The following is a 25,386-nucleotide window of genomic DNA, read 5'->3' as shown; positions in this document are numbered from 1 at the left end:
TTGGAGGTAAAGATGGTATATAAACAGATTGTTTCCACTTGGTCTGCAGGTTTAAGTACCACAAAGTGGGTCATCTTCATCTTTCCACCTTTCATTACCGTTAACTATGGGACACAGAATACACGGGGACGTTTGAATTGTATGAATATCTTCTAGTCAAAGGAATTTTCTGGTGAAGTTCTGTTTTTATCTCAGTGATGCTGTTATAGCTCAAGATGGTTTAGTTTTACTTTATACCCTGTGGCAAGAAACCCAGTGACAAATTGGTGACAAATTTATGTGCTTTGATTTTTTTAGAAATGGCTGAGCCATTTACAGATAATTGTGATAGCTGGGTTGGGCTGTCCGATGCCCTAAGGATCAAAGGAGGCTCAGATAGTGAGTGAAGAGCCTTTTCTGTACCAAAAGAGAAGTTTCCCAAAGCTTTGAGATAACTTAGCATTCCGCATGCTTACTGAGGTTATCGTGGAAGAAGGCAGGATCGTGTGGTGGACAGGACATTTCCTCTTAGCCCAGCTCTACCACTCCAGAACTGTAGTTGGATAAACCATATAAAGTGCCTGGGTTTCCACTTCATCATTTATAAAGGAATATAGCCTGGCTCTTCCATCCGCTAGGGCTGCGTAGGAATGGCATGCCCTGTTCTTTGCAAACTTCTCCATGTATCACTCGTAAAAGGCCTTCCCGAAAAACTTACTCACGTGAAAATGTTTTGTAAGCTGCACACACACACACACACACTCACACACACACACTATCAGCTTGCTTTGAAAGGAAGCACACTCGTTTGTCTTTATGTTCTGATACATTGTTTAAAAAGTCTTAGCCCTTCAGGTCCATTGAAATGGATAAGCTAAACTTGTATCAAGAATTAGGATAATTAGAATAATTTTCATCAATAAAAATACTCAAAAGAAACAAGGCTTAGTATATTTTTTAAAGCCAATCAGATCTCTTCGTATTTTATTTGTTGGCATAATAGTTTTTATGCACTAATTCCATCTGTTTATTCACACATTTTTGTTATTCATCTGAAAAATGGAACTTTGAGCTCTTATTTCACATGAACAAAAATATATAGCTTTTGAATAAATAGTTTGAATAAACTCTTCCGTTCTCCCAGAAAGTAAGGGAGCTGGACCAGATGAGTCCTGAATCACACCCAGAACCCAAAGGCAAATCGAATGAACATAGTCTCATCTTCAGATGGCTTCGCTGGCCAAGCCAAGCTATCATATTGTGTTACACGGTGGATTTCAGCAGAATGTGTTGGCTACATCTCCACTGTGCGTGTTTATTTCAGCCTCTGCTTTCATTTTATTTTTAATTAGCATACACGGCTTTCTTCAATTGTGGAAAAGTATCACCAAACCAAATACGATTGTTTTTATTTTCCCACAGAATTGCTTAGTGTCTCTGTCGCATCCTAGGCAGAGAATGCAGCAATTTTGAATTTGTTCAATAAGGGTCCGCTCCTTTACATTTAAAGGATAATGAGACTGAGACTTATGAAATAGACTTAACTCGGCCACACTCTGAAATCTTTACGACTTTATCCATCATGGCTAACTTTAACTTTTTTTTTCGAATGTCTCCTTCTGTGTCTTTAAATTCCACAAGTAAAAACCATATTTTAGGGTGAAACTGACATTTGAAATAGAAAAAGAACAGATTTTAGAAACACCTTGTTTTAGCTATCAGTTGCTTTGATTTCACTAAATTTAATTCTGACATCAATAAAGCTGATAGAAATGATTAAATGTAAAATTTTAATTATATTGCAGCTATTACATTAGATAACTTACCTTTGTCAGCCCATTGAAATGACATTCTGGACAGAGGAAATCAGGGTAAGAAAAGTATAACACTGAAACAGCCTCTATGAGTAAAAACAAAGGTGTGTGTACCACTCTGACCATTTAAAAGGGATTTTTTCTAGGTAGTTTGTGACTTTTCTTACAGATTAAAACATTTATTTTGAAGACGTTTGCATTTTTTGAGAGGTCATAGGTGCTACTGAAATTTTTATATAAAACTTTGTTTTTAAACACGTTTCAGAATAGAAGTCTTTTTTTTTTTTTTTTTCTCCTGCAGGAGCTAAAGATAACTAGAAAGATTAGATGTAACTAATCTTTTGATCATACCCTTAGATGATAGTCAGTTTGTTGAATGGGGAAGCAATGAGCACAGTTATAGAACTAATAAATAAATTCATGTTCTTTATTCTGACATTGTTTGGTAAAGATTTGACTTTATGGTTTTAAAATATGCTTAATGTACATATCATAGGATCTTTTCAAAAAATATTCTTAGAATACACTAGGTTTCCTCTCTTCCCTCATTTCACTTAAATAATAGCAAAGGCAACTGGAAACCACCAGTAACAGAAGTCAAGAAATAGTAACGGAGGAAAGAACATTTGTGAAAGAACTTTACATCGCATATTTTAAAAAATAAATACTATTTCTGCATGTAATATTGCTTGAGTGGTATTTTGCCAAAGCCAAGATTGCATAACAAATGAGTTGAAATGGAAAATTAATCTTTCATGCGAAATAGAGACACAAAAAAAAAAAAAGGAAAGAAAGAAAAAAAAGAATGTTGGTGCCAACGGTTTCATATAGTATGTAACTGTTCATTCGTCATGGGAGAGAAAATATTTAATCAGTCCTGAACTGATGCACACATACTTTATCATGTTTAGTGACTTTTAGAGTGTCAGTTTGTAAAGTGTTTATCCGAGGAATGGACTTCTGGCACATGGATAAAATGAAAAGTGAAATGTTTAGTTCATAATAGGCATATTTTCCAGAATCTTTCTGAGTAACTATCCCGAGATGAATAGAAAGACTACAGGTCTGTGTTTATCTGGCCTGTGCTGGCCGACCAGGCAGGCTCCAGCCTGGTATTAAAACTGAAGTGACATGGAATGTCCTTGCAAAAGCCCCAAACAATGACATCATTCCCTTAACAATATTGATAATGTAAAATCAACGTTGGAGTTTGTTATTTCCCAATTTGGGTTTCTTAGTTAACTACTTCTGATCCTGCCGGAAGATTTACGGTGGTAAGTTTTAGAGACAGCACTTTTCTTTGTACAAATGGGTTTTCTTCTGTGGCTGCATGATCTAAATTTTTAGGAAATCCAGTGACTTTTAACAGTGTGGGAATCCGTGACACTCTTTGCAGATTTTGTGGCCTTTGAAAGTTATAAAAAGAATATTCTGAGGTGGTGGGGTCTCCTGAAATGTTTTTGTTAGCTTTAGTGCATTTAGAACAGAAGGACTTTAGGACTTTCTGCTTCAGAGAGTTTTAATATGTTTTTGTGCAGATTGGGTTGATAAATAAAAGGGAAACATCAAAGAATGTTTGCCCTTTTAAAAAGTTTTGTTGTAAAAATGGAAGCTTTTTTGTTGTATAAAGTTGAGAAGATCTTTCCCACCCGAATATTTAAAAATACATTTTGGCCTAGAATAGAATAAACTGTCTCCAGAAGCTACGTTCTTCTCCCAGTTAATAGAGGTTAGAAGTCCTAAACTTTTGTCCCCTAAAAGCAAAAAGAGAAGAGTAATGAAATCACGACATGTTTACTGGGGATTCTCAATCACTGTGTTCTTGAAATGCATGTAGCGTAGGAAGAAGAAGAAGAAAATGCAAGAAAGGAGAGATACGCAATTTTGTCCACTGTTTTGTATTTATTTATTTATTTTTGAGACAGAGTCTCACTCTGTTGCCCGGGCGAGAGTGCTGTTGTGTCAGCCTAGCTCACAGCAACCTCAAACTGCTGGGCTCAAGCAATCCTCCTGCCTCAGCCTCCGGAGTAGCTGGGACTACAGGCATGCACCATCATGCCTGGCTAATTTTTCTATATACATTTTTAGCTGTCCATATAATTTCTTTCTATTTTTAGTAGAGACGGGATCTCGCTCTTGCTCAGGCTGGTCTCGAACTCCTGAGTTCAAACGATCCGCCTGCCTCGGCCTCCCAGAGTGCTAGGATTACAGTGTTTTATATTTTTTAAAAATGGTATTAATAGAAAGGGTAAGGGTTAATAATTGAGGCTATCAGGTGTATTTAACCATAGTAGCATGATTCAAATTCATTAGGATTGTACAACTTGAGAAAAATACGCTTCAAGCACAGTAGATATTCCAGAAAAACTAGTTAAATAAATATAGTCTAAGATCACTGTCAGAGGAGGGAAAAGTTTTTTTGTTTGTTTTGTTTTGTTTTGATTTGGAGAGAATGAAAACACGAGAAAGCGAAGCAGTTATAGGTGATTTTATCTACATACACATTTTATGAGGCAAATTAGAACTCAGCTTTAAAAGAGTGTCCTTAAAAGGTCTCATGTGGTTACAAAGAGCCACAGTAAATTAAGTTCTACTCCAAAAGGCATTTTTTGTTTTCTCAGAGCCTTCTAGAATGCAAGGCAAAGTTTCGCAGCCTCGGGAGGGAGGGGGTGGAATGAGGCAGATCCGAGCACAGGGTCTCTGTCACAGCAAAGTGTAAAGTGTATGATGCTATTATGGTCAGGACCCAGCTCTGAGAAGCGATCTGGAGTTCAAATTCTGGTTTTAGCCCCCACCTCCTGCTTTGACTTTGGGAAAGTTATTGAAACTCTCTGTACCTCCGTTTTCTCGTTTCTAAAATAAGGATAATAGAACAGGGCCGGGCACAGAGAGTAAGGACAGTGTAATTGCTTTGATATCATTTGTACTTGATGTTTACCCCAGTTTCCTGCCACTGATGACTCAAGTCTGGATCTTCTCTGTGAGTTTTATTGCAGATTCTCAAAGGGGTGAATCTAGTCGACTCCTAAGACAGGCAACGTGAGCTCATCAAAGACACCAGTTATCCCAGCCTGGGCTATGGGGGAGGCAAGTTTTCTAAAGTCAATGTAAGGGGGAAAAAAAATGGCACATTGACTTTTTTGGAAGAAGGAAAGGGCCAGTGGAACACTGTGGCTTGTGGGTAGCGCCATCTTGAAAAGAGATGTTTTTGTATATATCGAGTGACCTTTTGTAAGTTGAACCTTTTTTTCATTGTGAGGACTTTTACATCATGAAACTCTTTTATCGTTTCATTTTCTGTTGCTGAATATTACATATATCAGATGTGGGTCAACTTTAACAGTAGCATGAGGAATGTTTTTTGGCTGATTTGCTCACCCTCTGTCTTGAAAGGCAATGTTGTTATGGACTTGGAGTTTTAGAAATTACAGCTACACTTAACTGTCAAACTGGTAATCAGAGTTGGAGGAGGGAAATAACTGCTTCAGTCTAGCACCATGGAAGTCAGACATCTGTAGAGAGTGTTGAGGGAAGAGGAAGATAGCAGCTATGCCCAGGTCTGTCGCAGGGTAATTTTTCTACTCCAGTTTCCTTCATTTGTTGTGTGAATTCAATGTGATCATGTAAATATTTAACACAGTAACTCAACGTGCAATAAGTGTACAATAAATGCATATTTTTTCCCCTAAAGAATATGCATTTTTCTACTTTAATTCAAATAGTACTATGGTTCAAAAGTCCAAGGTTTTCCATAGTTCCTCTCTTGCCTCCTCCCCCAAACAACATCAGCCCATCTGGGTGAGACCAAGGTCACACCCCCACTCCTGGTCACAGTCCCTTAAGGAGAAACATTAGCATATTTGCAATGAAAATATGTTCTAATCCCTCTGGTAATACTATAGCATAGAAACTTGGATCTGTACTGATTTTTGAGAGAAAGGTTATTATTGGCACAGGAACTCCTAGATTAACATGAATAGATGTAGAATTTGCATGCTACTTCTAGAAAATCGCCAAACTCTATTGTATATCAGTTAACCCACTAAAACAGTTACCAAAGTGACTGGGGGTTATTTTAAATGTTACGAAAATATATTCTTACAAAAGAATTCATAAAGTCTTTTTTGTAGTTTTTGTTTGTCATCTAAACATTGTTATCAATAAATCATGAATTTTTTGGAAAAGTTCATGAATTGATCAAAATTACTTGATTTGAGAGCGTTGTAATTAAGCTAAAGAGACTGGGAATATTTGACATAGTTTTCAGAATTGGTCTAAGAAATGTATGAGAAACTAGGCCAAAGATTCTTGACTTACTTAGAGTCTAAGAATCTACCAGAAAGAGAACAGAGAATGAAAAAGGCAATAAGAGCAACGGAGATTAGATAATTTTAGTAAAAAGTAAAAAATGGGGAGGGAGGGAATTAGAGAACATGATAAAGACATTCCAGTAGCTACTCCCCCCCAATTCATTTTATTCTAGGGTGTTATAAGTGAATATCCAATAGACTGTCATATCCCAAGTTCTTCTTTTGTAACCTGGAACTTAGACTTTACTATTCTAAAGATGATTTTCATTTCAAGCATTCAATGATACTTGTAAACATGGTTGAATATTGGTAGGATAGGTACTTGGTAGTCATTTATTTATAGAACCTAAAATATAGATTCATTAAAAATAAGAACCATAAAATTATTGTCATAATATTCAAAGTATAGGTATAATTAAAAGAGGAAAAAAAAAATAAAATTCAGATTCTTGTGCTTCTCTTGAAGGCTCTTAGATTTTCCAATAATGTCTCAGGAAAAATGCAGTGCAGTATAGGGTTGGCACTCATATTTTTCAAATCTGTATTAAGGGCCTTTAATTTCTATCCTTATTTATGAATGTAAATTCTCATTTTTTTCAAAACTCATACAACTTATCTTTCCTTTTCCCCTTTATCCACATTACATATGTTTCTGATTAGATAAGGATAAATTAAGGTAATATTTCAAACCTCTCATTTTTACTTGAAATATGTGTTTTATAAACTCTGCTATTTAAGTGGCTAAGCCATGTTCTCAAATGTGAAGGTTCAGAAGAGTTGCATGAGAACTGGAAAGCTTCCTGGGCAGAATTATATTAATGGCTAGAGCCAATAGGTCGACCGGCCCATCAGGAAATGTAGCTCAGCTCCTGCAACTTGACCTCTGAGACATGTTAGCCTTGACTGGCTTAGGAATGCCTAATAGAGACCCTGGCTTGCGTTTATATCGGGACAAAGGCCTATTTCCTCTGGGCGAGAAAAAATAGGGGAACAGATAATCAAAGAAATAAATGGGTATCTTCAGGAGCAGCGGAATATAGGAGGGCTATCAAGGTTACCCAGTAGCTTATATGATATTACCTTATAGTGTTATCTTGTTTTGTTGTTCAGAAATCGTAAGAGAGAGAGGCCCTATGTATTTGGACTAGAAACGGAATAGTTTTACTTTGTTATAAACTACATTTGTGTCTTCAAAAATGTTAGGCTGCCAGAAAATCTAATTAGCTTGCAAATACTTACGTGGCACTGCTTGCTTTCCACCTCAACAACTGCCACGAGGCTCCTCGCTCACTCTTACGAGAAAGGTATTCCACTCACTCTGGCCATGCTATGCGGTTTTTAACATGCCAGGAATATCTAACACACATTGTTGGGCTCGTGAAGCAGAGGTTTATCCAAGCACTGAGAAAGGACATTTTTAAAATGCCAAATATTATTTGATGATGATTGTTTTCTTTTTCCAGCCTCCCATCTCTGAATTTATCTCAGGGTGACATTTAGGTTTTTGTCAAGTTGTTTTGAAGTTTGCAGTGCATAGCAGTAAATATTCATTGAGTGGTTAATATAGGCAAGGATGTGATAGCTGCTATAAAAGCTCCAAAGTTTAAGGTACGTCCTTGTGCTCAAAACACTACCAACTTCAATGTAGACACAACAATGTCAGATACATTCCCTCCTGGAAGATACCTTCCCCCCTAAATATTCTTGTTTCACGGCTGCTCCAACCATCTCCAACTTCGGTTCTTCCTCTTTGCATCTCTGACTCAACTTTTCCTGCTCACCTCCGGTTTCCCAGAGTAAATCCACCAGACTGGAGCGCCTTCTTCCTCTTTCTGAGTATTAGACGACTCCTGCATACACCTGTCTTCTCTTCTTCTACCAGTCTGGGGGAGTAACCCCGTTTCCAACCTCTCCCTTACAGCCATCAATACATTTGTTTTGTTATTGTTGTAGAATAACCACTTAAACAACAAAGCAGAGAAACAAAAAACAGTTTCTTGCCTGTTTGTTTTCCTTACTCTCTCTGTACTTATATCCCTTTTTGGTGCTACTGTTACTGACTTGTGTCCCCTTTTATGTTTTCATGGCTGGTCTTTTAGGAAGTTTGTCTATTTTATTAGTCTTTTGAAGGAACCAGATGTTTTGGCTTGTTGATTAACTCTCTGTTCTTCTGTTTTTTGGTTTATTTGTTGGCTTTCCATTTCACACATTTATATAGTTCTATATACTCTTTTTCTAACCTATTTACTCTTTCTGGCTTTGTCAGTTGTGTGAATAATTTTTTTTTTTAATTTTCCTTTTTAAAAAATCATGTGTACAGCTATAGTTTTGCATTTAAGGTCTACTTTAACTATATCCATGTAGTTTTAAATTGTGAACTATATTTTATTGCCATTTAGTTATAACTTGTTCAGTATCTCCTCTTTAAGCACTGAGTTATTTATGTGTGTGTTTGTTGTGTTTGTTTCAAATGCAGGGATTTCATTTGTTTGTTTTGTTTATAATTATGTCCCAATTGATTTCCAGTTAATTGCACTGCAGTCCAAAAACTTAATCTATATGATACCAACTCTTTAAAATTCATTGAGACTTCCTTTTTGATACTGTATGGAGTCTGTTTAATGAATATTCATATTTCCTTGAAAAGAATCAATTTGTTGTGTGCGTGATTCTATGAGTCATCAATTCTCAGATGCACATTTTCTCATGTTGTAACGTCTCGGAAACTGGCATTCGTCTGACAGTGGACGGCGCCTTATCATTGATGTGGCCTGATTTTAAGTCATTCAACTGAGGGCACTGTCGACCTGAGACCACTGTAATTAAATTCTCTGTTTTAGCTTAAGGGACTGTTTTGTTTTGTTCTTTATGAGGCCTGGTAGTGTGAATTCAAATGGAAAATCTGCATGATTTCCATGTGGTTTGTTTATTCCATCTGTCTGCCCAGTGTCAGAGTTGAGACAAATAGGTTTCCTTACTGTCCCTTTCAGCGTAGGCAATTCTTTGTCATTTGTTTTTACATGAGTCCTTTAGTATCTCAGCGTATGGTAAGGGTGTGTTTAGGGAGGAACTCCTCTATTAAGACTTTTCCTTAGTGGTATATAAAATAATGGGTTTTTTTTGTTGTTTTTTTGTTTATTATTTATTTATTTATTTATTTATTTTTTGAGACAGAGTCTCGCTTTGTTGCCCGGGCTAGCGTGAGTGCTGTGGCGTCAGCCTAGCCCACAGCAACCTCAAACTCCTGGGCTTAAGCGATCCTACCGCCTCAGCCTCCTGAGTACCTGGGACTACAGGCACGTGCCACCATGCCCGGCTAATTTTTTCTATATATATTTTAGTTGGCCAGATAATTTCTTTCTATTTTTAGTAGAGATGGGGTCTCAGTCTTGCTCAGGCTGGTCTCGAACTCCTGACCTTGAGCGATCCACTCGCCTCGGCCTCCCAGAGTGCTAGGATTACAGGCGTGAGCCACTGCGCCTGGCCTAAAATAATGTTATTTTTAAATCCATGGCATGTAAAATTAGTGAAATACAGCATATTTTAAAATAAAATTTATTAATCATAAATTTCAAATCTACATCATTACCAATTTGTAGAAGGCTGCATTATAACCTCCCACTATTAATAATTGTGGAATTTTCAGTTTTTGAATTTGAAGAATTGAAACTATATGCTTTAAAACTATATGTTTTTAATCTCTTGATGAAATGTTTTTTTATCATTATACAATGTCCCTCTTTATTGCTAGTGATGCTCTTTGCCTTGTAATTCTCTGTTTTATATTTTTTCACCAGCTTTTTAAAAAATGTTTCCGTAGTATATGTTTTCCATTTATTTATTTTTGTTTGGGCTATTTTGGTTTAGACATGTCTTTTGGTAAACAGCATTTATCTGAAATTTTTATTTTAATATCCATTCTGTTAGATTTTCCTTAATGGTTGTTTTAAATTCTTTTATATTTATTATGATTGTTGACATATTTTGATTTATTGCTACCAACTTAGTATATGCTCAAGTGTGCTTTTTTTTTAATCCTTTGCTTTTTTTATTTTTCTTTCCAGTCTCCTACTAGATGAGAAAGTTTTCTTTATTCTCCCCTTTTTGACCCTTTGCTAGACTAGACTTTATAGATTTTTATTTCCAGTTTGTTAGCAGTTACCCTTAAAAAAACATAAGTTTTCTAACAAAGACTAAAGTCACTTGTTATTGTATTTCTCCTCCCAGGCAATCTAAGGTATACTTTGTCCTAATTTCCTTGTTATCTCAAGTTTTAGTTGCTGTTACTGGCCTCCAAGTGGAGATTTGTCCAAGTTCTTTGTTATGGTCAGGAGAAAAGAATTTCAGGATGTACCACATAAGCCAAGCAAGCAACAGCTTTTTATTGAAAGTCAAAGTACATTGAGGGGAGGGCGGCGTGGGGGAGCGGACAGGCTGGAAAGACAGCAGCTGCAGGGAGGAAGTGGTTATGAGTCTTTTGAAGTCTTGCTAATTGAGAGGGGGATATTCAAGGCTAAGGGGTTGGCTTTGACTGTTAATAAGAATTTGGGTAATAATTCTTAGAATGGGATTCCCTCCCATTTTCGTACTTTACATGGTTGTTTCAGAGCTGTCATGGCGATTTCAAGGGCAGAGAAATTTTAAAACCACAATGTAGATGATATCATAATTAACCCAAGTTCATGTAAGGTAGTAGGGACAGCTGACAAGCCAATTGAAGCTGGTTCTTGCCTACAGTTATCAGCCCCTCTAGTTAGCTTCTGATTAAGGGTTTTCTTTAACACCTGTACCCACTCTGTAAGCCCCCTGCATCTGGTCTCGGCCCTAGATCCTAGTCTCCTACTCTGTCGCCAGTTTTTAGGCTCAAAAATCGATGACCATTTAAGAATTCAAGTTTTATTAAGTAACTATACTTAATGAATTTCTCTTTTTATCCCTCTTCCTAGACCCTTCTTCTGGATTAACTTTTCTTCTTGCTGATGAACATTCTGTAGTAGTTCTTTCACTGAGGATTTTCTGTTAGGACTTAATTTGGCCCAGGAATTATGTAGAAGTGGGTTTTTAAGTTTCCAAACTTAAAGGATTTTCAATAGTTGTCTCTTTTTTATTTCTTTCTTAATTATATAAAGATTACGTAAAAGAAGACTGTATGCATGAGAGTTAATTCTTTGCATTTTTTGAGACAAGAGGCTGGTGAGTAAACCTGTCCCAGAACTCCATCTCACTGCCTGTGTTTTCTGAGACTACTTGTGGTCCTTCTGTTAGTTCAGGTTCTCCAAGAAGCAAGTGCCAAGAATGGATTTATTGGGGAAAAACAGGAAAGGAGCCAGAGGAAGCTGGGACAGCTGTTAGACCTGATCCAGGTCCAACCTCCATGGAAGAGGGGAAAGGAAGGAAGGCTGGGTGAGAAAAGTCTTAGACTGCAGTGCAGTTATAAAAAAGTTTTGGCAAAGCCAATGGGAAGTCTTTGAGCCAGAGTCATTCTTCAAAAGGGTCTTGTGTCTCCTAGGATTTCACCTGCATCAGTATCTTTGCTGCTCACTCACTAGCCTGAAGCAAACCTGGGCCTCTGTGCAAACGAAGTGATGGGCTTCAGAGCACAGCAGCCAAGGCCCTTGGGGCAACTTCTTTTTTCTGCAGTTGGAAGCCTGGGAGATCTAAAATGTGCATACTCATGACTTCCATGGAAATGATACATTTTATTTAATAGTTACCTTTAAATTAACAATATTCATTTATTTAATATCTTTGCCCCTTTTCCAAATAATATAACACCTTCAAGTTATTTGCATTTTATTAACACTATTCCACAAGTTGCTGACCAGTATTTCAGGTCTTCCTTTTTTTTTTTTTTTTTTTTTTCCCATTTTTGTGAAAGATGAGAGCTATAATGTTGATATTTAGTTTCATATTTTTTTTAAGATGGACATCCCAATTTTCCCATGCCATTCATTGAAAAGACCTTTCTCCTTTGAGTTGTCTTTGATCCTTTGTCAAAAATCAAATACAGCTGACTGTATTTATGTAAATCTACTGGGTACTCTACTCTTTTTCGTTGATCTGTGTCTGTTCTTTTGCCAGTGCCATGTTGTCATGATTACTATAGCTTTATAGTAACTTTTGAAGTCAGGTGGTGTCAGTCCTCCAACATGGTTCTTCTTCAGTATGATGTTGGCTATTCTAGGTCTTTTCCTTTTCAATATAAACTTTAGAATCAATTGCCAGTATCTACAAAATAACTTGCTAGGAATTAGATTGGATTGCATTGAATCAATAGATTAAGTTGGAAATAACTGACACCTTGCCAGTGTTGAATTTTCCTATCCATGAACATTGAATATCTCTCCATTAGTTTGGTGGTTCTTTGATTTCTTTCATCAGAGTTTTATAGTTTTCTTTCTTTTTTTTTTTTTTTTTTTGAGACAGAGTCTCACTCTGTTGCCCGGGCTAGAGTGAGTGCCGTGGCGTCAGTGTAGCTCACAGCAACCTCAAACTCCTGGGCTTAAGCGATCCTACTGCCTCAGCCTCCCGAATAGCTGGGACTACAGGCATGTGCCACCATGCCCGGCTAATTTTTTGTATATATATATTTTACTTGTCCATATAATTTCTTTCTATTTTTAGTAGAGACGGGGTCTCACTCTTGCTCAGGCTGGTCTTGAACTCCTGACCTCGAGCGATCCACCCGCCTCGGCCTCTCAGAGTGCTAGGATTACAGGCGTGAGCCACCGCGCCTGGCCTATAGTTTTCTTTATATAGATCTTATACATATTGTGTTAGATTTATACCTGACTATTTTATTTTTGGTGCTATTGTAAATTATATATGTAGTTTTTAATTTCAAATTATAATCATTCATATCTGGTATATAGGAAAGCTGTTGAGTTTTGTATGTTGAATTGTATCCTGAAAACTTGGTATATTTGTGTATTAGTTTGGGGAGTTATTTCATAGATTCTTTGGCATTTTCTACATAGATAATATTAATCTGCAAATAAAGACAGTTTTATTTCTTCTTTTCCAATCTATATATCTTTTATTTCTGTTTTTGTCTTATTGCAATAGCTCTAAGACAAAAATATATGTTGACCATAGTTGTCTCATTTCTGGTTTTAGGAGCTTTTCTTAGTTGTTGATCTTTGAGATCAGCATGGGTCTCAACTTATATTGTCCCTCAGCACCAGTCAGTGCCTTAAAAATATTGTCACTTGCATTTTCAAGCTTCTCTTCCCTCTTTTGTCTGAGTTAATACTTAATTCTTGTGTTCAATTACCATTTTTTCTAAAATCATTTGGCTTCTTGAGATCGCAATTACCCTGAAGGTGTAAATACCACAGTTCTTCAGTTTAAGAGAAAAGAAATACCAGTTTATCCTCTTACCATTCTGAATTCCTCCGATTTTCCATTGCCTGGAGCACAATGGTTGGGATAAAAGTATTCTTTGTGCTTTTTAGAAGACATGGAAGACTTCTCAAAGGCCTTTTAACAAGTGAAAGGGGATTTTTTTCTTCCTTATTGGAGCAATAAAATTTGTTACACTTCATGTACGTTCCTATGGGGGGTGGAGAAAGGAGATGGAAATGAAGATGATGATTTAGGATTCCAAAAATTGCAGTTACTTGTGGAAGGCTTCAACTGAAAATAGATCTTCCTCTTGAGATTTTAGTTTGTTCTGAAGAATAATATTACAAAATCCAACATTGCACAATAAAAAAAAGCAAAAGCAAGGGAAGATTTATGATGATGATCCTTGGCAGTTCATTTAGACTGGTATGCTCTCTTGGCCTTGCATTTAATTCCAAGATGCTTTATGTTCTTGGTTCTGCCTATATGGACCGAATTGAGTCATACATTTGCAATTTTCATTGTGTGTATAAACCCTCATTTAGTACCTGGCTTTTTTGCACTACTCCCAAAGGACAAGAAAGTAAGAGGAAAAGTCACAGAAGAACCAAAGAGGAAGGCAGACTCCCAGGTCTACTTAGACTGGGCCAAGCCTGAATTGTTGACTTGCCAAAAGGCCAGTCCAATCATAGATGGGTGTATAAGAAACAACCTCATCAGATCATTCACGTCTACTCCCCAATACAAACATAACAGCTCCTCAAAATAGCCCGAAGTGCCACGTTGGCAATTGAGCCAGGGAGGGAGGACTTTGGTCCCCAGAGCTTGTTGGCATTAGCACTAGAGGGAGTGTAAATTAATAAATGACCTATTCCTGTCTGCACAGAGCTTGGGGACCCAGAAGAACATGAGAACAACAACTCCTGAATTGTGATATTAGCTTCACTGACAACTACAGCTTATATTCGTGGTAGGAGGAAGGGGAGGTTAAATTAAATGGATTTACTTCTTTCAGCAAGTCTCTTTGCTTAGCTGTTGGTTGTGATATGTCTGTTAACTAGGTACCAGGAAGCTCTGTATGTGTGTATGTACGTATGTGCATAAACTATATGTCATGAAAGACGAAATAAAGTCATGTGAAGTAAAGTCAAGCTAAAGGATATAATTTCTTATTGTACATCTTTTACATGATTCCAGGGGGAAAGCATATATATTTTTTCCTACACAAATGAAGTAAGACATCCTCTTGGCAGGAGCTACTGCAAACTTTCTTCTGAGCCAAGGGGGCTAAACTGTATAGATGAGTAGGTAAGGGTGGTTGCCCCACCCTGGCATTGGCTTGCTCTCCCCTGGGAGACTGGACATACTGATGTCAGTTTTAATATATATAAATGCCATGTGTATACTCATAATTATGTGGGGGTATGCGAATGAGAGAAAGGAATCCCTCTCCTTCTCTATGTGAAGAAATTGTTCTCAGTCTTATTTCGCTCTGAATACACTAGGAAATCTGATAAATACTTTTTCCTGCTGGCTGCTACAGTGATAACAGGACTGTCACTTGTAGATCTTACTGTGTCCCTGGCAATCCAATAAAGCCCGTTACATACTTGATCTCATTTAATCCTCACAAGGATCTAATTAGGTAGGAAATGCTGTCATTCTCCTTTTACAAATGAGGGAGCAAAACTCAAAGAAGTTATGTCAACAAAGATCCAATCTGGGTGGAGTGAGAACTAAATCTTGGTCTGATGAGGGTGGAGAACCTGGGCTTTGGGGACACATGTGTCCTTCTGGGTCCTTGAGTTGCAGCCTTTTGATTGAATCCAAATTTTACAGAGCAAATCCTTTTAATGAAGGGGGTGCAGCGGAGAAAGATGAAGCTTTTCTTGCCTCCTTTGGTGCTTAAAAAAGAACCACCTTGAAATGAGAAGGTCACAGGTTCCCCACCTCCTGGGCCACTTGTTCAGAAGAGGATCATTCTTTAAGGAAATATTTATCAAACAGCTCTGGGTGCCAGGTGGTGTGTAGGTCCTGAGGCTAAAGCAGTGAACATAAAAGGTAAAAATCCCTTATAGAGATTAAATTCTAGTGGAGAGAGACTGACAGTTAACAAGTATACAGGATATTTCTTATTTCTGATAGCAGTGAGTGCTGTGCAAAAAATATAAGGAATATTCAGGGAGTTGCAACTTTACTCTGGCTTTTCATAAGGATCTCGCCGAGCAAAGATCTGAACAAGGTGAGAGAGACAGCCACATGGGCCCTGGGGGAAGAGCATTCCAGGCAGATAAAGAACAGGAGTGGCATCATGTCATGCTCTGTGAATCCAGGTTGAGGAGAAGAAAGCAGTAGGTAAAAGATGTAATATCACTACTCTAGTTGGAGCGAGAAGTCTCTCTGGCATCAGCTAATAAAAAGTAAAGTAAAACCACGGATGATTCTGCAGATCAGCCCATCTTTAAATTACTCACCTCTGATTGCTTTTGTGGATGTTTTTTTTTTTTTTTTTTTTCTTCTTGTAATCAGAATCATTCCTGGAGCTGTACATCAAAAAGTCATTTTAGATATGCTTCAGATAGGTGAAGAATAAATATTGGGAGATGTCATTTTCTGAACATTATCACAAAAGGGTTTATCCTTCTTGAAGCAAATATTTGGTAGCAGAGAAAGCGTTGAGAGGGTGATCCAGATCTGAGAGCCCCAGTGAGCGTCTGCAGCTCGTGAACCTGAGGGAAACGGCAAATGATCTGTCCTGTACCTTGGCTCTTTGATTTGTTAACCCAGTAGAAATGTTTTTCAAGAAAGTCATTGAACAGAGATTGCATTTTGCTTTGTCTTTGCTCTGCCATGCGAGGTGCCTGGCAAATAGTGACTACCTGCTCCCTGACAAATTAAGGAAAATCAGTGGTGACCCCTTCCAAGACTGCGACAAAGTACCCCCAAATTGTTGGGGTTCAGTTCAAGGTTTTATGTTGTCCTCAAGCTGGAGTAAATCCTGTTCATACATGGGAAATAATTGATGGTAATAACTGACACTATATGCTATTTACATAGTATTTCATTTGCGGAGAACATGCTTCCCCATAGAGATCATTACTTGTGGCAAGAAAATACTATTTTAGGATAATGACTAGCACCCCCTTTGGTGGTAATAAAAAGCAAGTTTTGAGTCATTCTTGATATGCACAGTTCCCAGACACATTTGCCTTAAAAACAGATGAGAAGTTTGAAAGAATATAAAATAGTTCTCAGTTTGTGGTGGGGCCCCTTTTGAAACAAAGGAACCAAAGCTGCCTATTTTTACTATCTGTGGAACGTAACTCATAGACTAAAACAATATCCAGTAGAGGTCTTCAAAGCAATATCCTACCCTCTTAAAAATATTTCCAGAATGCCATTTTAAAAGACACATGTAGCCATTATTTCTTTGTACTAACATTGTGTGAATTTCTGATTATTAAAATTATTTTATTATGGAAAAGATAAAAGATGTGCAAAGGTAAACAGAACAGTATAACAATCTTCCACGCATTCATCTTCCAACTTCAACAATTTGATTTTATATCTATATCCCTACTGTTTGCTTCCTCCCATATTATTTTTGAAGCAAATCCCCAACAGACATAGTTTCATTCATATACATTTTAGTATGTTTCCCTAAAAGATACACTTAAAAAAAAAAAAAGCATAGGCACCATCAGTTACACTCCTAAAAACTAATAATAATGCCCTAATATTGACAAATACCCAGTCACTGTTCAAAGGTCCAATTAGTTTATATATAACTGATTTTATTTTGTTAGTTTGTTAGAATAGGATATAGAGAAATTCTGACCATTATAATTAGATTGGTATCTTTTAAGTTTCTATAATAGGTTTCCCTGCAACACTTTTTCCCCTTTGAAATTTAGTTGAAGAAACTAGATCATACATCCTGTAGAGTTTCTCCACAGTTTGGGTTTTCCTGATTCTGTCTTAGTGGTGTAGTTTATGATCCTCTGTCCTGTATTATTTGCTTATTGTCAGTTAGCTCTAGATACTTGATCAATTTCAAGTTTGAATATTTTGGCAAAATTACTTTACAGGTGGAATGGTGTGTTCTACCAAGATGAAGCATGACATCCTTAGTTGTCTGTTTTTGTGATGTTACCAGCCTTTGACAATCAGTGTCTAGATGCATTAATTCATTATGGTTTGTAAAATGGTGACACTTTTTTAAGAAAAAACTTTCCTCATTTTGCATAGAGTTATTCAATGGTATGTTTCCTATGCAGCAAATGCATGATTCTTTCTCTTAGTTTACCAGTTTTCAAAACGATGAGTTGTATCTCTAGCATCCTCCAACAGTGAACAAATCCTTTTTTGTTTTTCTCGAACATTGTAATGAGCTGATGGAATTAGACACATCTGATGCGTTTCTGTCCTTTACAGTTACTATTGTTACTGACATACTGACATGTTCTACCTTTAAGTTCACTTTGAGTTCTTTTGACGTGGCCTCCCCTGATATCTTCTTCAATAAGACACTCCAGGTTCATTTTGTATATTTTTTTCTCCATGCCTGAATTGAGCCATTTCTCCAAGCAGCTTGGGGTCTGTTATTTGAAATGGTCTTTGGAGATCACAGTCTAGATTCTCATATTGTTTTTGCAATTAATTAGTGTTGTGACTAGACTTTTCCGTGGACAGGGGTAGAATTAAAATACATCGTTACTTCATATTAGTACTTGCAGTTCAAATGCAGGGCAGCATTCTGTAAGATTCCACATTCTGTGTCCTTTTCTCATGCTGAGAATCCTGATTTGGCAGTCTTTCTGTCAGCATCTCATCTGCCGTTTTATTTATCTTTTTGAAGTTCATTCTCTAATAGATTTCTCGATAATGAGTCGGTCATAAGAACAATATTCCTTGAGTTCTTTCATACTGAAAACAGTTTTCCTGTGTCCTTTATATTCATGGACAATCAGTTTGGTTGGATATTAAACACTCGGCTCACACTTTCTGTCTTTAGTGTCTTAAATATGTCACTCTGCTGTCTTCTGACGTAGAGTATTCAGGTCTATATGGATGATGAGACCAGGTTGGTCTCAAACTCCTGGCCTTAAGCCATCCTCCTGCCTCAGTCTCCCAAGTAGCTGGGACTACAGGCATGAGCCACAACACTTGGCTTATAGTTTCTTGTTTTGGATGCCTACATGATTGATTTTATACCTTTCATTTTAATACAGGCATTTTAAAGCTCCAAATTTCTAAGTACTGCATTATCAGCATCCCACACATTTTGATATTTCATGTCTTCATTTTTACTCAGTTTGAAATATTTTCTTATTTCTTTTAGGATTTTTTTTTTTTGACCCATGGGTCATTTATCGTAGTGTTATTTAATTTCCAAATTGGAGATTTCCTAATTACTATTTTTGTTCTTTCATAATTTAATATCACTATGCTCCGGAAACATACTTGGGATAATTTCAGCCTTTTGAAATTCATTTGAGATTTGTTTTGTGACTCAGCATACGGTCTATGTTGATTTCATGTGCTCTTGTATATTCTTCCATTGATTGTAATGGTCTATAATGCTAATTAGGTCAATTTATTGATAATATTCAAATCTTCTATATATTTAGTGATAATTTTATCTAGTTCTCTCAATTACTGTGAAAGAGGTATTAAAATATCCAATTTGATTGTGTTTTTGTCTCTTTTCCTTTTAGTTCTGCATTTTTTGCTTCATGAATTTTCAAACTTCATTAGGTCCATATACATTTAGGATTATTATGTCTTCTTGATGATTTGGATTTTTTATCATGGTGAAATAACACTCTGGTAATGTTCTTTGTCTTGAAGTCTACGTTGATAATAAATAGAACCATGACAACTTTGCTACAAATAGTGTTTGAAAGGCATATTCTTTTTTCATGGCAATATTCTTCTCATTCTCATTTTCACATGGAATTAGTTTTACTGAACTTTTCAGAGGGATAGATGCATGAGGATAACTTTTCTAGCTTCACTGATCTAAAGCTTTCTTTTTTGCTGCTTTTGCACAATGGTAAATGTATTTTATCTACATTTTTTTATTTCCTTTGTTCTTCAGTTTATCCTGCACAATTTGAATTCTACTCTCAACATTTTTCTCAATGCAGAGCTTTGCCTTAAAAGGGAGTTTCTCTTGGAGGTAGTACTAAGAGGTCATATAGCCCAGACTACTCCCAGCCCTTTCAGAAGTTGCTAGCTCCCCCTTGCTTCTCTTCCACGTGTTAGAGTGTGTAAAACCCCTTCCAGTTTCAGCTACAGTTCTCAGATTGGCCCTGACACTTTTCAGAAATACCTGTTTGTAATTTGAAGGTGCCTCTGCTTTTAGGGGAGCTCTCCTGTTGCTTCTCTCTGCCTTGATCCCATTGCAGAGAAGTATATTTGTACCATCTGATGTTTGTAGCAGAGGAAGTGTAGTGCTAACCTTGTCTAGGAAGGGCCATTTGAGAATCCAGATCAGTGGGTTGTTGATTGTTCACTGACCTCTGGAGTTGTCTCTTACTGTGATTATTGCATTTTCTTATGATATAACTCCACTTCTTTTCACCACTTGCTTTTCATGGGCCAGGGTCATTTTGAATACAGCCTGTGTAGCGAGTAAGGTCCCAGGTAAGATGCCTGTCCTCTTTGGTGATCCTGTATTCAGTCCAGTGGATGGGACCCTCTTAGTTTCAGATTTAGATAAAGGAGACAATTCAGAAAGGATGGAACCTGTCCCTACCCCCCACCACCCAAACGGGTGTCTTTTGTATTATGTGAGTTTAAATTAGCTGAAGGCTACCTAATGCTGGGTAGGATTATAACACCAAAAATGCCTCTAACATACAAGGTACCTTGATAACCTATAGAAATTATTGCCCTATTATTTGCTTGGTTATTTTTTTGAAAGTGCTTTATTCTACAGAGTGGGGCGATTGAGTGCAGTTGAGACAGCACTCATGATCCTCAGATAATTCTTCTGCTACTGGGGAGGCTGAGGCGAGAAGATGGCTAGAGGCCAGGAGTGTGAGACCAACCTGGGCAACATAGACTTTGTCTCTAAAAAAAATAAATAAGTAAATAAATGTAAGACAAGGTAAAAAATAAAATTAAATAAATAAAATGAATTTGTGTAAAACATTCAACAAACACTTTGGAAATTCATTTTTCCCATTGGATTTCAAAACTGTTGTTTATGAGAATCTCTATTTTAAAGGTGAAGAGGCTGACGCATGATGATGTTAAATGGTTTGCTCATATAGCTCATCCCAGAGTTCGGGATTCGATGTCTTCTCATACTAAATCCTATATTCTTTCCTTTATACCATGGAGCCTCATGGTAAAATGTCAAAATGTTCTGATGAACCAGCCTATTACAGCTTATCTATGGCTACCCAGACAGACTGGCTTGCTCAATAACCATTTTATGAAGTACAAAGACCAGAGAAATGATGAAAAGAATAAATTGGTAGTCAAAGACTTGAGACCTAATTTTAGCCTAACAGGTCACAAATGCTCTTTAGACGTATAAGGAAAATAACCAGTTTTCCCAGGAGGGATCTATGTGTGTACTTTATCACTTTTAACAAAAAGTGACCCAGATACATTTTTGACCACTTGTGCTCTCTACCATCTACTCTCTGGGCAGTCCTAACACCATCCACACATTCTGACAAACGCATTCTAATGTCATTATCATAGCTCATGGCAGCCAAATTCTCACATACCATATCCACTTCACAGCCTGACTCTTTCTCAAGATTAATGGACTGTACTGTGTCGTTTCTCCAAGGAGGCTAACTAGGGAGAAAAATATAATTCCTGAAATCCACACATTTGATTAAATCAGCCTTATCATCTTTCCCTGGAACCTAAAAGCTGGTATCTTTGAGAATTTTGCTGTTCAGAGACAGGCGTAAAGGCAAGTTTCAAAACAAAGCGGGTTAGTCACACATTGGCAACCCGTAGTCAGGGGTAGCTGTGAATGTTTGTTTTTATGTGTGATGCTCAGTCTCCTTTAGTTTCTGAGCAGACTCACCATAAAGATTTCATTTTTTTAAACGTTCATCTTATTTTTCATGGTAGGGATTTGAAATCAGCTACTAGACAAGCTGAATCCACACAGATACCTGTATAAATATGTGTGTCAGTGTGTGTACATATATACAAATATTTTTAATCATTGGGCAAAATCAAGTTGTCTTAGAAATTTCTACTTGAGGATAAATCAAACTTGAGTTTTTGTGTAGCAGAAATAATGTTGGCCCTAGGCCAAAGTGAGAAAAAAGAAAGACAAGGGGTGTTTATTTGCATGCCACTCCTTTTTGCAGCATCTCTGACCTTACTCTAACTTGTAGCCTGGATTCCTTCACCATGGCATTATCTACTGTATTGGTTGGGGTTCTTTTCAGGGACTAGAAGACTTTTGTTAAGTAAGAAACTTACCGTTTACTAGTTGTATGTTCTTTGTCAAGTAATCCTTTTGAAACTCTTCTATGCTCCATGCAGCTGTGATACGAAGCAACCTCTGAGTGGCATCTTCTGGAGACTGTGAATGGTACTGTCACAGTGCTGGCTGCCATATTGGTCTCTCCTCAGTGATAGCACCAAGCTCTCTGATGGGAGACTGTCAGTGTCTCCTGGGACTCTTACTTTTGTCCTCCCAGCAATTTAGAAAGACTTATAGTATACAGTCTTTACTATATAGCAATATAATATAAATATAGAATACATATTAGTTTGGGGACATGTAACTGATATTTCATTTGTTTAGAGTTTAGAAAAAAGTTTAGGGCCTCCACTTCCAATGTGTCTCATCTTGTTGATAGGTTCATTTCTGAAATATGTCAGGCACATAGTGATTAATTTTGAAAATGGAATTGGACCACGTGTCATTATCTGTATGGAAGATTCTTGTCAGCTGCTACTGTCTGTATCCAAAACTCTAACATGAAACTATAAGAGAACTGTTACTGCCTGCAAAGTTTGAGTCCTCTTGGTCCCAATAATTGTGCATGAATGAAATCAGCATTTGGATGGAGAACGAATATCCCATATTGGAAAATAATCATAGCTTTTATGTTTTTTTTTTTGTGTGTGTGTGTATGTGTATGCGTGATTTGACAGCTTTTTGGAGACTGTAGCCTATTTCTTCATGAAACCAAAACTTGGAGAGAAGGAGGTGTCCCCAAATGTTTTCTTCAGTATCTGGCATGAATTCAGCTCTGATTTTAAAGACTTCTGGAAGAAAGAGAACAAACTAATTCTACAAGAGAGGTAGGTATTTTCATTTGCTCAATGACATTTCAAAGCTGGTATTTTATTAGGTGTGACACCACCAGGGTTGGCAACTTTTGTAGCCTGAATGAAAACTTAGATGGCCTTCAACCTGGAGTTAGCAAGTCAAAGAGGGTGCTGACATTTGGCGAAATTTGGTGTTTGAGCAAGAAGAGTCAGCATAGTGACGCTACAGGGAATAACTGAGTGTGACAGTTTGCCAGGACCACTGTCTGATAAAATAACTTCTGTGATGAAACCGCATAAAAGTTAGACCATGTTAAGAAGGCTTGAACAACCCTTCTGGGATGATAAACCCACTCGTCTCAAAAGATGGATAGCAAAGACAATAAAGGTAAGAGGAACGGTTCTTGGTTTTGCTCAATCCATGAGACATTGTCAATTTACTGTTCATATCAAAATTTCACCCAGATATCACCAAGAAACACAGATGATCCATATTTTTTAAAAGACCTTTGAAGATTCTTGTAGGATTGTATCACATTTCCTAAAATAAATCTTTTCAGGAATAAAGGGAAGTCTCTCCTCTTAAGAGTGTGAAACAAAGTCTCTGTGATTATGAAATTCCGTAGAGCTGTATTAAATATTAAGTCATGAAGAAAACTGGCCCTCTCATGGCAACAAGTAGCTGCGTCTAGTGAGGAAATGAACAAGAAACATAATCTGCACTAGAAAGTAAACCCTAATACCGAACCAGTTAGTATACTTCCTGACATCCCTACCGATGACTTTGCTGTAGATTTTTAGAAAACTTATGTCCTGGGGAACTTTGTTCATCACTGCCACAGAATTGCACTGTTTTCTGCTTATTGTCTTCCTTTTGGTCCACTTACAAAGCCATGATCATCCACCTAGTTTTTGGTTGTAAGTCAATTTTGATGCCTCCTCAAATCAGGTGAAATGAATTGCTAACATTCACTGAGCATGTAGACCACGCCAGACTTGTGCTGACTCCTCTAATTAATTACTTAGATTCCATAGGTCTGTCACAGAAGTAAATGATGCCTCAATGACTAGCAGGTAGAAAAAGAGAACAGTTTGAACAAAGCAGAAGGAAAAGCCTTTAAACATCCACTCTAAAAGATAATGAGCTAATTCTACCTCCAAATGCATCAGTAGGAGTTAACATAAAACAGGAGATTTTTAGTTAAGTGTCCATGCAGGTAAGGCACAAGAGATCGTTGCTTAAAAATAAGCCTATTTCAATTGTCGTTCTTTTCCTTTGGATTTAGCCATATATTGAGTGATTTTTTTTTTTTTAATCAGAAGTCTTTTTCAGTTTGGAAAATTGTAAAGAGGAAACATCTTTTTAACCTTAGCACATCACACAGAACTTCCTTTCATGCCCATCCCTGGGTCTCCACGTGCCTCCTTTCATCTCTAATCTAAACTTGTTCCCCTGGATAAAGGGTTAAAACTCATTTATACCAAGGTTCAAAACAGAAAAAGGAGGAGCTCACCTTGCACGGTTACTTGCATCGTATTGGGGATGAGAGTCCTCCATGAGAGTTGCCATGGTGCAGTTTAGGCATGAACAAGATGGGATGGATGACCTGTCATTTTGGAGTAGCTGCTCTGATGCAGCCGTGTAACAGGTGCATCGCAGGGGAAGAATGTCTTGGTCCTGTCTTGGTGCAGCCTGTGGAGGGCCCAGGGCAAGCACATGGGTGGATGCCCTCCTCGTAGCTCTCTTCTACTACCACACGCCAGAACATAAGCAGGTGGGAAGCCCTCTCAGAGAAAACGTTGAGACTAATTCTGATGCACAGTCCCTGAGCATCCTCATGGTCCCATCTAGCCTGTGACCCATGAGATACAGTTGCATTTCTAGGTAACATTATCAGCAGCCCGCTGTTTGATGGCATTGTGTGCATCTGACATGCCCAAAATGAGCTTTTCTTCACTCTCTATTTCCAAAAACCTGATTCTTTTCTGTAATACTTCATCCTGTGCTTGTCATGCCTTAGAAATAAGCTATGGGTTTTGGGACTCAGGCTGGTGACCTTACCTTCATTTTGGCAGTGCTGTGAATTAGCAGATTATGAGTGCTCTTCCCTGCAGACTTCTCATTTTTCTAAATCATTTGGCTTTTCTAAAGGGCTAAGGGGGAACCCGGGGCAGGTGAGAGAACACAGCTTTGCCTTTGACTTCTGAAATCTATTAGGCCTCTTGGTAAATGATTACCAGGCTGCTCTGAAAAGCGAGACCACTGGTCCAAATTCCTTGTAGAACAGTTTTGTCCCTTTCCTTAGTGCAGAACCAGCAGGTAATTTCTTGGAAACAGTGTAAAAATGAACATACGGGGTCCCTTGTACAAAATTAACAATTTCAAGATGACGAAGCATTAAACCAAGAGTCCTTTTGAGAGTGGCACCCTGTATAACTGCCCAAATGCATGTCCATGCAGCTGACCCTGCCTTAGTGTAAGCTTTGTATCGTATTTTCTGTAGTTAAATAGAGTATTTCAGCAAAAAGTCAGTTATCCTTCAAAAGTTATAGTTTCCTAACCTGCAAAATGGAAATGATAATACCTGTCTTGCAGTGCTATTGTGTAGACTAAATAAGAGAATGTATTAAATATTTAAAGTATATAGCACAGCGTCTACATTCCCAATGCTCAATGG

At 37.4% G+C, this 25,386-nt stretch overlaps 1 protein-coding gene across 1 annotated transcript in view; it reads left to right on the top strand.

The window, feature by feature from the left end:
- FMN2 (formin 2) overlaps positions 1–25,386 on the top strand; it is a 237,273-nt gene that overhangs the window by 185,566 nt on the left and 26,321 nt on the right. Inside the window, 1 exon segment of the mRNA XM_069484677.1 lies at positions 22,592–22,741. Coding sequence (XP_069340778.1) covers positions 22,592–22,741 — 150 coding nt within the window.

The sequence above is a fragment of the Eulemur rufifrons genome, chromosome 11, assembly GCF_041146395.1.
Source record: "Eulemur rufifrons isolate Redbay chromosome 11, OSU_ERuf_1, whole genome shotgun sequence".
Classification (NCBI taxonomy): Eukaryota; Metazoa; Chordata; class Mammalia; order Primates; family Lemuridae; genus Eulemur; species Eulemur rufifrons.
Note: the sequence above shows the minus strand (reverse complement) of the source record. Positions and strands in the feature narration are given on the sequence as shown.